Source organism: Ruditapes philippinarum, unplaced genomic scaffold, assembly GCF_026571515.1.
Source record: "Ruditapes philippinarum isolate M1 unplaced genomic scaffold, ASM2657151v2 ctg1912_1_1_1_1, whole genome shotgun sequence".
Classification (NCBI taxonomy): Eukaryota; Metazoa; Mollusca; class Bivalvia; order Venerida; family Veneridae; genus Ruditapes; species Ruditapes philippinarum.
The window spans coordinates 92,044-107,012 of NW_026862146.1; the positions used below are offsets into that span (position 1 = coordinate 92,044).

The window sequence follows — 14,969 nt, forward strand, 5'->3', positions numbered from 1 at the left end:
TTTGAGAAAAGAATTGAGGCCTCGTTATTGTAAAATATTTAATACTATGCTGATTGTAATGATTATGAATGTCAGATTTTACACATCAGAAGTTGGATGATGCCTCTGAGGAAGTTTATGACGGTATTATTGCTCATGAGGAGATGTTGTGGTATATCATGAGAAACACACAATGTGGGCTTGATGATAACACTGAAGATTTAATGAAAAACGAAACGGCAACTGTAAAGATGGTAGAACTTTTCAACTACTACTTAAACAGTGGAATGGTAGCTTCTGACTGGCCGAAAAGGGGTCATTGCACCTGATCTGATTTACGGCAGATCTTAGTGACGAACCTTCCTTCAGAGGCATTACCATGTATAAGTTGTATTCTGATGTATTAAATAAAAAAATACCACTGGTGAGAAGAATTCGATTTGTGAATGGTTGCAGTACTACAGACCATACTTCTTCGATTACTAATACCATAAAATTATGGAAACTACAAAAGACATGTACATTTGCCGATACATAGATTAAAAAACATACGATTTTGTTAAATTTATTAAATTACAATGGTAAACATTTTTTAATTGATACACTCACTTTATAGAGATTTTGAAATGTTGCATCAAAGTACATTTAAATGGATTTGAAATATCATGCTTTAATGAAAATTGAGGCCTCAAATAGGGATGCTCGTTAATACAAATACTTTTTAACATGTACATTAACAACATGATTGATTATCTGAAAAGATCTTAATGTTGGTATAAAAATAGTTGAAATTGTATGCATATTACTCTGATGATGTAGTGATATTGGCAGAATCTTAATTTTACATGCAACCGCAGTATATATGGTGTGATGCAAAAGCAAAAACTGTTAATTGTAAAAAGGTAGAGTTATACATTTTAGAAAAAAAAACAATTGCAACTGATTTGGTTTTAGTAACCAAATATTGATGTTGTTCATAGTTATTGGTATTTGGATTCTTTATTGAATTAGTTTATGGATTATCATGAAATGTATGTAAAAGCAGATTAGTTGGAAGGTTTCAATATACATCATTCTCAATTTCTCAAAGCTATACGAATGTACGGTTTGACCCGTTTTGAATGATGGAGCAGCTATTTGGGATGACCGGGTCGTCCTTTGCATTATTGCAATTCAAAATCGGGCCATGAGGTATTAATGCGCGTCAGTTGGTGGTTAATTTGTACTACAACTTTGAATGTCAAACATGGATAATGAAAGAGTTAACTATATCATCTTTGAATAGGCTAGAAGGAGTCCTCCTAGATGTTAAAAGCAATGGTTCCGAATATGTAAATATGTTACATAGGTATAAGCACTTAAAAATAGGAAAATGATCAATACAAATGGTAACAGCAGAAATAATAGTGAAACAAACATAGTATATATTTTATTCAAACAGGAACATGATGTTTGCAGTTTAAAGAACCATTTCATCATAGAAGAGATTCAGCAAAACCAAGGCCCATGGTAGCTCCGGTCCGTCTGGAAACTGGCCGCTATGAAAATAAGGATGTATCTAACAGGACATGTTTTAATTGTAATTTCAGTGCCGAGGACGATTATCATTTGTATTACTATACTGTCCTGTTTATAATGAAATCCATGATAATTTGTTTATGAAAGTGAGGGGAAATACTCGTAGTTACACTTTATATACGCTCACTGACAGGGAAAATTATGTTATGTACTTAACACAACTCTCATAAACGAGGCTGTAAAATTCTAAATACTTATCAAGTGTTAGTATTTCACCTTGTAAATAAGCCAGTGAGGTTTTAAACTTTGTATAAACTTTATTTTTAATGGATAGTCCTTCATAATGAGAACTGTTTTTAATTGATTTCAACATTTAGCTCTTTTTTAGTTTCTAATTTATTGGAAAAATCAAGTCGGTAGTTCTTTTATGACTTGTCAGACAGATACTTCAATAAGGGAAGGAAAACAAATATGTTCGCTGGGTCAGCCCTTTGAGTTGTTATATTTCTCTTGTCCATCAATACATGATATGGGGTAAATAGGAGTCATGTTGCCTTTGCCAGGATGGTTCCAAATAGACTCGATAAATTATGTTTTTGATTGTTTGTTTTGTACTGTTCACAATAGGTCATCCGTTTAAAAATTCAATTCATAAAATGATGTGGTTTTATGTTATATGCTTTTTAATTTATTGAAGCATGACAAAAGTTAAAGTTTTAGTTTCAGACAAAAGAAAAGACAAACACTATTAAATAATAATAATTTAATAAACATTTTATTCTATTTGAATCATTAATTATCAAACACAATACAGACAAATATTTCATCGTAAACAACAAAATGACTTAATGTGCAAAATGTAAAAATGTATAACAAGATGGCAACATTTACATCTCCTGAAATAATTTTTGTTTTCACTATTACACCTTGCACAGCATGATAATTCAGTGTTTATATCTGTCTTAATTATAAAGAAGGAAAAATATTAAATCTTTTTGTATTTATGATGAACCAGTGTTCCAAATGAATCTTTTCCTTACATACAATACGTAACGTCTATGTCAGGTGGTTTCATCGAAAGTATAATCAAAGTAGAAAACGAATGAGAAAGAAATAAATGACTAACACTAAAACACAACTAAAATTGATTATGTAAGAGGACCTAATTGAAAATATTTTTGTACTGTTCTAAAAGATTATCTTGGAAGCATATCATTAAAAAAATCTGGAAAATAATAATGTAAAATTTTAAGTAAAATCTTAAATAAGACAAAATATTATCAACCTCGGTCATGAAATTATTTTGCAAAATGATTTTTGTAGTTTACCTGTCATTAAATGAGGAATTTTGATTTTAAAATGCAAAAAGTCCTATCTCCAAGAAAATAAAACGTTTGGGTAGTTAATTATCTTTCGGTTGAGATGTATTCTAAATGACGGTAAATTGAGCTGTAAATTAAATATGGATGTTCATATGACATAAGTACTGGTGTATGAAACTGTACACAAAAAATAAGAACTATTATTGGTGGGAGGAAAATGCACGATAAATTTAGATGTTTATCAATCTGTCACTTCATTTAAATATTTTGTCCGGTATTCATAGATATAAATATAATTATGATACAAGTCATGTAATGAAAGAAATTCTGTAAACTTTCAAAAGAACAGAAATAATGACAACATTAAAAGCGTCGTTTTTTGCGCATATCCGTTTACGTAATGAATAAATTATCACTTATCTGTAACATTTATCAATTAATTTGAAGTTGTCAAGAGCAACGTTTTTCTGACGTAAATACACGTCAACAAGATATTGAAAGTGCGACGTGACATCATTATTGTTCTTTTTTATATGACTTATTAAAAAGAAAATTTGTCTCATTCCCTAATAAATTAGTTTTCTTTAAGCAGAAATTGAAAATAAAGACCGTGAAAGATACAGATTTAAAAGTTAAATAAAATGTAATATTTCTATTATGTTTAAAAAGCAATGTTTTTTATTATTAAAAACTAAGTTTGTTTGTCCAAAGTCAATCCAATGAAGACATTACTTTTGCCTTATTACAAATATCGTAAAAAGGAATTTTGTCAACTAGACGAGTATCACAAGGGAAATAATCCAATTATCAATGATGTCATGACGATATCAAAACACTTTTGTTATTTCTCTGAAACAAAATATGATTCATATAAAATATATTTATTCTAGAGCATAACGTAACAACCTGAAGGTTTTAACTATTGTGCTGAGAGTTAGGTTTATGTATGTCTTCTCTCATATGCATAAAACAGAACTATATATATTGCCAAAATAATGTTGTATTTCTGTATTAATATTGTCATTGCTGTAACACAGCAGGTGGTGGTAATCATTCTGTAATACCATAAAATTTAGATTATACTGATATTCAGTTATCTTACACTTACATTGCAATCACAGAGTAGTATTCACATGTCAAATGTTGAAGAAGTTTTAGAATTATTTTAGTAAAACTGCTTCAACAAACCAGCCGTATTAATAAACTAATACATCAGCATCTCATTTGTCACTTCAGCTACGACTTTGCAAGTTAACAAATTGGTAACAGCTAAAGCCAAGTTCATATTTGTATTTTCGAACAGAAAGAATACCAAAACCGGAATTTCATGTTCATTATGATGAATGTGTTCACTTTATGTATAACATATGTAACATATTTATGAAAGCATATATGTTGATATTTTATCAAATCAGCATATAATTTCATTAGATGTTGGATTTTTCTACATGACATTTTTTGATGTATGCTTAACAACTTAAACAAAACAAAATAATTAAAAGATTAACTCATCTCTTGAGAACATATTTTGCATTGAAAGTTTAAACAAAGTCATATTTTTGAGAATACCTCCCCTATTCCAAACCCTCCGACACCCTAAAAGGAAAACAACAGAAGGCAGTTGCTACATTGTTGAAGAAAACATAACTAAATATACAATATTAAACATTAACTATTAGACTTTTAACATATTAAATAAATATTGCACTTTGTTAAAACATATATTCATATCTCCTCAAATATAAACAATAATTGGAAACCTATTAACTAGACAAAAACGTATCTATTAAAACAAGTGAGAAACGGTAAACATTGAAACAACCTTCAACTTGTATTTGTTTATTTGTAAAATGAGATAGAAATAGTAAGTGTAAAGAGCAATTATTTAATCATAGCAATGCATGTTTGGTATACAATCATGAACAGTTTTGATTGAAGAAACAAATATAAATTCAATAGTAACATTACCGAGATATACCAAAATCAAAATAAGGTTTAATTATTTGGTTAATAAGTGTGACGAAATTAACGGGCAGTTATAAAGTTTGCACCAATATATTTGCTGAAACAATATTTTTGATATATCAAGTAAATGGCGACTTAAATTGTCCATTGAACATCTTAATTGAATTTAAAGCATACCTAACTTTTTCATATTACTCTAACTGCTTATAGATTAATGAATATAGAAATGGGATAATGCCGATTAGGAAAGATGACCATTTATGCTTTTGAGGTAAATCGGTACAAAGGAATTATTTAAGAAGACATTTAGAAGTTCTGTATACATTAAAATCTCCTCACAATGATACCATATACCGTCTAACAAAAATTTTACACGATTTGAAAACTAACAACATGATCGACTATAACTTCTACTTTGTCATTACTCATGTTGTTCTTTAAAGCACGGTTATCTTTGACATGCCATTTAAACTGTACTCATAAATAAAAATAAAAGAATAAGGTGATCAAGGAAAATTACAAAAAAATGCACATACTTTATAATTTAAGAATAAATTCTTGAAAGTAATTAAAGTATTAGCCTAATAGCATCTCATTGGTTCTAGATGTCTAGAAATTCAGGGTACCATACAAATTTTTATTTGATATACTTAAAACAGTCTAAACAGAAAATATTTTTTATAAACTATCCACTCTATAATAACACTATTTTGTCAAAGATCATAGTGGGCAATGTTCCATGGTAAAAATGTTTCATGGCCCCTTCTCTACAGATCACATATCATTGCAATGTAATTAACAAAATACGAGACAGAAAAATCAAAAGCAAAACTAATCGTCAATAAAAAAAACAGCAATTAATATTTATGATTAACAATAATAGTTGGTCCCTTAAATACACGTGGTTATTTGAGTGGAATTTTGGCCTAAATTGTACTAAAAAGATTGATGACCTATCATCTCTTAATATTTTATCACCAATATTAGCATTGGCAACGTCTGATATTAGATACAAGATTTGCTTTATATCAGCATCGTTTTGTCATCAATATAAGAATTGCCAACATCCGATATTACATACAAGACTAGCGTTATATCTGCATCGTTTTTGTCACCAATATTAGCATTGCAAGCCTCGTTTTAAGTTGTTAATGTTAAGAAGATATTACAAGCTCATTCTATGATTTTAAATGTGTCATTTTCTTGTATGTAGTGGAACTACAGTTACAGTTCAACTTAAAGTAAGGTGGATAATGATACAATTGTATCATTGACAAAGGTGCTTGAAATGGTTTTTCTTTGTTCTTTGCAAGTTCATTATGTAAAAATATAAACTTTGATGTCATAAAAGGCTTTGCTTATGTTACAAATGATCGTCTTTATTTAACTTACTACTTGTATGAAAACAAGCAACTAATTCATAGACACATTCTTAAGATGCAACATCAAATTTCATATATTTTCGCGACATTTTTAATTGCTGATGCTTTGAACCTGTGAATTGGGTATATTTGGTCTTTTCTAAATGACGTCTTCTTAGATATCTTTGTCGCTATTTGTTTTAATCAAATGCAACATAAGAATGGTAAATAATAACACAAGACATGTTATTTGACACACAAGACGCTACAAAGATATGTAGAAAAATTGGACATGTTGCAATAAAAACACACACTTTGTGACAAAACTGTATCATATTTGACCTTACCATTCAGTATTTAAATAAATATCAAGACGGAAGACTTATTTCTCTCACCGTGTTTCACGACGGCCTTAGCATTAGAGGTTCAGCAAGTCAAGTACAGATTCGGTCTACATAATAGATCTGTTCAACGTTCCATTTGATGACACACCATTAGTACAGCAATAATAGTATAATGTTCCAAAGTAATTGAGGTTGCCTTATTGAAGGGAAACAATCTGATCCCTCATTTATTTTAGTTTAACTTTGAAATTGCATTCATTTCATATAAATAACTACCTTTACAATTAGGAACAAAGACATATTTGTTTGCAGTTTTAAATACATGACGAGTAAGGTCATTTGTGTTTGTTTTTTCCTTGTCAAATACCTTTTCGACGTGAGTGTTTCTACACAAACTGGTATTGAGCTTAAGTTGTATGAAAATACCATAAATATATCATCCCTTCCCATGAAATAGAATAAACAAAAACAACAACAACATTGATTTAAACATATAACGTATTTTGTTGTCTACAAGAAATTTTAAATTCTCTGTTTCAAATTCACGAGAGTCATCATCTCTTAATTCTGAAACTTAGTCACAATAATTCTCAGCATTCAGTTGTCTCATGTTTATAATAAAACAAGGGTTGTCATGGTCATATAACAAAAAACGAAGTTATTAAATAAATAACTATAAAAAAATGTTGTCAAATAATTAACGATTGGCTGCTATTTAAGAACCATACATACAATAGATGTACATAAAAACAACACATCTGCAAGTAAAATTCACAGTAATGCAATGTCCTTAATTGGAAAAGGATCATGGTATAACACAACATTTTAAAATTTGGCCGTCTGATGCCGAACAAAGATGTCTGGAATTTTATAGCGTCAAGCGTACATCAATGAGATTTTTGTTAAATACTAATACACGTATTTGTTATACGCTCATACACCTAGGGTCAGTATCTCCTTCGTGGAGGACAGGGTAATCTTGTATAAAAACAAATTATTGTAGTGAGTGAAGCACTAGCGTCAGTTTTCGCTGCAACTTTAGCACACCTGTTTGTCGCCGGTGGTACGGGAGATGCCAAACGCAATATGGCAATACCCTCCGATAAATAATAAAACATTTCATGATACAAATTAACACTCTGTTAAGCACTCAATACTGAAACTGCTAACTTTCAATTTCACTGGCACCCACTCGGCGATCACAAAAAAACAAACAATAAGTCTATAAGAATCCTACTTCATGAGTACTGCTGTATAAGTTTTTTATATATTTGAGAATTAAGGAATCTCGGATAAGAATCTCGATGCATTAAGGTATATATTTGTAATTGTGCCTCATCAAAGGTGTGCGGAGTGGGATCTACCATATTCCGATTAATTACTTCCCTAACCCTGGAGTCTAAACTAACCTGAAATACAAAATAGCAAATATTGTGTATTTCATTAGATAACTGAATGTCTTTGCCTACCTGATATGTGATATAATTATATTAAAATAATAGCAAACTACGAACGCGATTCTTACAATGAAACAGCAATCCATATGAAACTGAAAATGTACTTTTGTGTGAACATCATATAATATCAACCCTAACAGTAAACAACACAAACTATGCTTACTGAAGATTCATTTTTATTTTTTTTATTTTGAATATATTACATACCGTAAAAGTACTTTCATATCAAGTACTTGTATAACGATGACCAAATCAATATACATTGATTGATTGACTCCTGTAGTATAAGTGAATGATATCATAACATTAGTAAAACAGTTGTTGACAAACAAAGTGTATATGGTTACCTCTTTGGGCGATAGTATAGATATATAATCTTCGTAAATTAACCTAGCTTTCTCTTCTACGCCTTCAGAACTCTGTTCTTGTTTCAATTCTTCACAAGCTAACCAAAACAACATATTTTCTTCGCTGTATTCTGAACGTAAGAACTCGCGGAAAACTTTTCTACCCGCTGAAACATAACAAGTAATACAAATCAGACAATTAATTAGTTGCTATTATAATCACTCAAAATACATTATGAATAGTCTATGGACTAACGATAATCTATTAAAAATAGTTTTAAGAATATGATATAAAATTTGTCCGTCCTGTTAGCTCAATATGCAGAACATGGAATTTGTAATCCAGAGGTTGTTGGTTCGATTCTCGGGCAAAGCGGAATTTCTCCGTTACAATTAATCTTCTCGAACATTTTGTTGTACGGTCATTTGTCTCTCACAGGTAGTAAACGGTCAGTTGAGGAGACATTGGCAATTGCTGGTTAGTTATCCAGGAAAGCCAAACAATGGGTTAAAAAACAGATAGCCGTAATATCCGACGATTAAGTAGTTTAGCAACAAATCAATGATATGATAGTGTACAAGATATATTAGTCCTTGAGTACAATATATATAAGAACAAAAGGACATACATTTGTTTCTCATTTTAATTTACAAAGCTAAACTTGGTATAAAGGATAGGCTTTTCACATGTAAAGTCTTAAAAATACACTATTTTTCTCTGTATGCAATAAACAGATAAAATGTATGAAAAAAAGCGATTGTCCACCAATACAGCTTTGTATAATTCACCGCAGATTTTTTTATATTAAACATTATATACTCAGTAAGGTGTTTACCTAAGCAACACATATTTCTATTATAAATCATGAAATATGAGTATATGTTATGAAACCTGTGATCCTTTTTCCAAATGTGAGAAAAATTACTTCATCAATGCGTTAACAAACTTATACTCGTTATATATAGTCATAAACCAAAGAAGCTAGATGGTCCCTTTTTATTTGAAAGTTTAACAAGTCTTGTTATTAAACCAAAGTATTGCTTTTAGACAAATTACTGATCAATATATAATGACATTATAATTCAAAATTACTCCACTGAGGTTTTTTTGACATGACAGAACTGGAAATAAATTTTCGATATTTATGTTTCCTTTGATAAAGGTCGATATAAGCAACGTGTGTGCAAATTTTTCGATAATTCACTCACTTCGTTTTTCCAGAATATTTGTTCCCATTGTGAAAAATGACCCAGAATTGAAAAGAAATTAATCAAGAAAAGCTCAAAATACAATTTTCATTATTAACTGACTACACTTCTTAATTGTGTATTGCATATCTGTCTGTTTAAAGTGTTCCCGTTCATCTATGTAAGAAATTTAAATTACATATTTTTAGGCTTTTATACCACAGTGGAGTTTCTTTAACAAGTATAATGTTTCTTGGACCTGCTAAATGTTGCATACTATACCTGAATTGTGACTAAACATTAAGAAAACTACTGCTTTTGTGTACTTACTTGCTTCTGAAATGATAAAATAAAACAAAATATGTAAATACAATACACAATATTATCAAATTTATGTGTACAGTTGGAGAGATTTTTGTCTTAAAAGTAGTAAATAATTTAATAACAATTTAATAATTTATTGAAATTTAAAACCCCAATCAGAGTTAAAATAAGGTTCAAAATCTATTCGTTATAACATTTAATTTAGATTCCTTCATCAAATTCCAAATTCACTTCGTATAAAAAAAATTGTTGCAATGCGAATATTGAAAGTCACAGACAGAATGTTATTGATAGTACAATGCGAGGATTTTTTAGTCACATTTGAATAAGAAGTTTGGCGAAAATTTTATTCTCATTTACATTTAATGTACCTGATAATGTAATAATAGATCTACTTTAAACAAAAATGCTTAATGGCTGTTTCATATTGTTAGCCAAAATCTCGTCAAATTCAGGCATAAATCTATAACTAACTTTAAAAAAATCGTGTGTTTACAACATGAATCATGGGTGTACTTACTTTTCATTAATTTGTCGAAGGATTCCGCCCAACTTCGTATTTCTTCTATTGTAAGACTGAAATTTTCAAGTCATATTTTTACATATCATGATACAAAAACCGTAAAATGTAATTCACTTTGCTCAAGTTATGTCTTATATTGGGTTCATTAAAATGTTTCATCTTTTTTTAAGTATAAAATTAAATGTAATGTGAATTTATTCGAATTGCAGTATGTTACAGACATAGGAAGTAATTTTTTCCCACTGAATTGTACCAATACTTAAGATGCAATAGATTAGCATATAAGCGACGACAAGCGAGAGGACGATCGATAATCTGAGAAAAACAGGAACCAGGGAATAAACGCTTGATATTTTCACAATAACAAAGCCAAGTTCTCCATATAGATCAAGCCATAATTTCCAATATCAAAAGACAAATTATGTATCATTACATTCCATGAAGCTTTGATTTCATGCGTTATTTCTAAATAGAACATATTTCAAGATAAATCAGAAAAACAAGAAATTATAATATTTTGAACGCTACATACGGTTCTTCGTTGACTGGTTCCGCATTTTTTGGCCCAGGTCTGTCCGGCTTATTTGTGTTATTTCTCACTGTTAAACTGAAATTGAATGAAAACATTATGTGACACATGTAGACGTTATTCCAATGAAATCACTTGTAAAGTTCCTAAAAATATTAACCATTATCAACACTTTCTCACTGGAAAATAAAATGAAAAGTTCTTATATTGGTGACAGCGAACTAAAAATAAAATATTATTGTAAGTCAAGGCGGTCTTAACGTTGTAATGGAAAATCAATTGGAGACAAACCTGGGCTATGACGTCATCAATATGCCTGCCATAACTGCGTAGAGAGAGTGGATGACTGCTACCTAGCGACCATATATTTATTATATATATAGCTATTATTTGTTCTTTTTTCTTTTACCATTCGAGATTATAAAAAATGATGATACCATAAATATCTATGAGGTGGATGATGTTAATTATAAATGACCAATACATTCCACTGAAAGACATGACAAATGAAAATAGAGCACGCTTCATCTGTTTACATCAAAACAACATGAAGGTCTACAAAGGTTAACCTTTTAATTTTTAAATGATGCTTGTTTTGATGAAAGAAAACATTTCATGATTATTCTTCCAAATCAACATTTCAAAGTATGTCTCTAACTGTTTTGTGAATATTGTCACAAGTTATCAGATAAAACTGTTTATAGAAATTGTATGTGTTAACCGAGTAAAACCATACATGTCTGTATAAGTACTAAAATAGTCATGTTATACATATACAGTCATATTTATAATTATTGTTCCATAATCACAGTAGAAACATAGGCTTTGTAACTGTTCAAGAGAAATGTGTTGATATTAAGATAAATGATACTATTAAATATATAGTTGTTAGAAAAATTCTATTCACATACAATTTTGGCTTACATTGTGAGAACATGTTAGAAATAATTGATTAGTTACGTGCTTTTCCACAATCAAATGACGTCGCAAATGACTTTTTAATGTATGTTGTGTATTTCCCTTTAATTACTTCCCTATAGGAAATGTACTTGCTTGACATTTCGGCAGCATTTTTAATTATATGCACATTTTGTTCTTAAAGCTTAAAGGGGGACTTAGGAGAGCACATCCTATCTTTTCGCCTTTCACCAACAAGTTGCTCAAAGATTTACATGTATAAACAAACAGAAACACCTACATAAAACGTTGAAATGGCAAGAATAATGTTCGGCTATTGCCTTTTTTTAAACTTGCTTTGTTGCTCTCTTTATTGGCTTTTTTAAATGATATGTTAACAAAATATGGATAGTAAAGTACATTTAAATCATTATTGGTACTTAAAATTAACAAATCACATTGTAAATAACTTGCTGTATCATTTAATCAAAAGGATTAACCATCATAAACAAAAAGTGAAATACTTTTTTTTTACATATTTTTCTTATAATAAACAAACATTTCAAACATTATCTGTCCTAAGAGTTAGGAATATATAAATATTTATTACACTGTTCTAGACACAAGTCAGATATAAAAGACTTTTATTTGTTATTCATCTGAAACACATTATTTAGATAGCAAAATAAAATTACTGTGTATTGCTAACAAATTGTGCAAAGCAACCCTTTAACAAGAACGTTTGGGTTAAACTGCATTTACATTTCTGTCGAATTGGAAAGATACTGATTTGGGCCTACTGGCGGCAACTGAATTAACTTATACAACGAGTGCAGACCAAGATCAGTCGGGATAATGGTTTGCACTGTTCAGTAAGCGAAATTTTTTTAAAAAAATAACGAAAGGTTTTGTCACAGTTGAATGATGGACACGCCAATTTAAGATATTTAACGTGATAATGTTAAAATTCACAACCTAAGCTTAATACAGGCACCCTTTATCAAATGTGACATAACTGTTAAATGTATTTTATTAATTGAATATGTGTAATATATTTAGCGATAATGTGTGTGCACTTAAGCTACAAAACTAAAGCAAAGACATATGCTATTGTGTCATGTTTTCAAACCACAGAACATTGCAAAATTGCTTATATGTAATACTTTTTTCATTTATCATAATAAAGACTCTTAAATCCGTAAAAATATCATAGTTTTAAACTTTCAAAGTTTTGAAAAAATGTACATGTAGTATTTATCTAAATGCCATATTTCCAGCGTTTCACAAGAACCGAAATATGTTTCAAATTAAAGTTTCTTATGTTTCTTACAGCTAACAGGATATGTACACTTTTCTTTTTAACTTATTTTGAAACTGAAATCGTGAAGTTTCATTTACAGCTACTACTAATATGCCGCCACAATGTAAAGTACTTCCATTCTGTGTGTTACCTTCATATATGTTAACTGCATAGAACCATAACATAATTGAAATATTTTAAATTAAAATATAGTCGTAAAGCGTATAAATATACACAATCAAAATCCGATATTCGTAATCAACAACGATAAAATACTCATAAAAATTACTTTCTCGATACAAGAATCATTGAATGTGTAGGCTTCGGAACAAAATAATTATTGAAATTATATAGATCTTTAATTGTTATTTGATTGTCATTTAAAATTAACAGGAATTTTAATTAACATATATGTTTATTATATAATACGTGTGTACACGTATTATAACATAGGTATTATAACATAGATAAATTGAAAAGTAACCTACCAAAAAAGATTTTGTTTTGCCAAACAACTTTAAAATGTGAAAAAATAGCATTTACCAATATTTCCTAAAATGAAAAGATGTAAAAAAAATACCATTTTTGAATCCAAAGATTGACATAAAAATTAATTAATCTATAAGAACATCTCAAGTGGGTTTTGAACATAAAAATATAATATTGATTTTGGAATTTTAAGGCAAGAACTATTTATCTCAAACGGTTGGCAATTATTATTCTATTAATTAAGTATGTACATGTATTTTATTATAATACTAATATTGTATTATTAATACATAGAGATTCCCAATGCTTATAACTTGCAGTGATAAATATTTAAACACTGAGGTTATAATAGTGTGTGTTTTATACAAGTTCTTTTTCAAAAGGCAATAAAAGAAAACAAAAATTGTCATTCGTAATTATAATGACTTTTTCTATGGTTTTGATTTATTCTGTAGACAGGATACTTATTCAATTTCATATGTGTATATTTCAGTACAATAAGATTATAAGTTAATTCAAATGCAAGGACGTTTATTCTTATTCTCCACAAATGAACGTATCATAATGGCACCGTTTCTTTAATTACAATTTCCTTTTATTATTTTTCATTTATTTTTTTTTTATCTTTTATCATCGATAACTCTATAAATGATTGTTTAACATTTCATCAATTCCCACCTACATGTTATTCGCGATAGTTCAACTGACATTTCAATGCATAGCAGTTTCTGCACATAAACTCTGTGACTTTTATGAATTTTCCCACACAAAGCAAAAACTTTCTAATGTCGTGGAGATATTAGGTCCCACCGGGGTATGGAATCGTGACAACACTACAAAGGAATTATACGCATGAATAAAAATACTTATTGGTGCTATTGGCCAAGGTATGGCGGGCACAAGGTAATTTTCCAATATAACTCAGCACTCCAAAAACAAATATGTAATGTGAATATTATTGATATAGATTTCATTAATTCCATCAATAATAGTGACATTCTTGGTCGCGTGGTTTAAGAGACTTGTGGTTGTGAAGTTTTGATCAATAAAAAACATGTTAATTGCTTACTTAGGAATATATGTTATAAAACACTATATTTGATTTAGTTGTAATGTGTATGAATATTTAACTGACATTGTGAAATAATGTGATTATTCGATATATCATTATTTCACGTTTCAATTGATTTTTCTTGCTTTCCAAGGAGACTCTTATTTTCAGATTCAGTGAAAATAATCCATGCAATTACTATAGCATTTTACTATGGATAAGAACGAACAATGAGCGCGCTTTACTGGTCATTTAAATTAAATTGATGTAAATTAAGTGTTGTCCTAATGTACAAAGCACATCTGAAATGTTAACTTTCAATAGCTTAATTATCATCATTGACACTGTAACATTTCTAGAATCCATATTATCATA

General features: G+C 29.4%; 1 protein-coding gene across 1 annotated transcript in view; it reads right to left on the reverse strand.

The window, feature by feature from the left end:
• Positions 1-2,245: 2,245 nt before the first annotated feature.
• Positions 2,246-14,969, reverse strand: part of LOC132718101 (regulator of G-protein signaling 17-like) — a 31,504-nt gene continuing 18,780 nt past the window's right edge. Inside the window, exons 3-7 of the mRNA XM_060701731.1 lie at positions 10,861-10,935; positions 10,326-10,381; positions 8,550-8,555; positions 8,294-8,460; positions 2,246-7,898 (exon numbers count right to left, since the gene is read on the reverse strand). Coding sequence (XP_060557714.1) covers positions 7,728-7,898; positions 8,294-8,460; positions 8,550-8,555; positions 10,326-10,381; positions 10,861-10,935 — 475 coding nt within the window. The 3' untranslated portion in view covers positions 2,246-7,727. The remainder of the gene's footprint in view (positions 7,899-8,293; positions 8,461-8,549; positions 8,556-10,325; positions 10,382-10,860; positions 10,936-14,969) is intronic.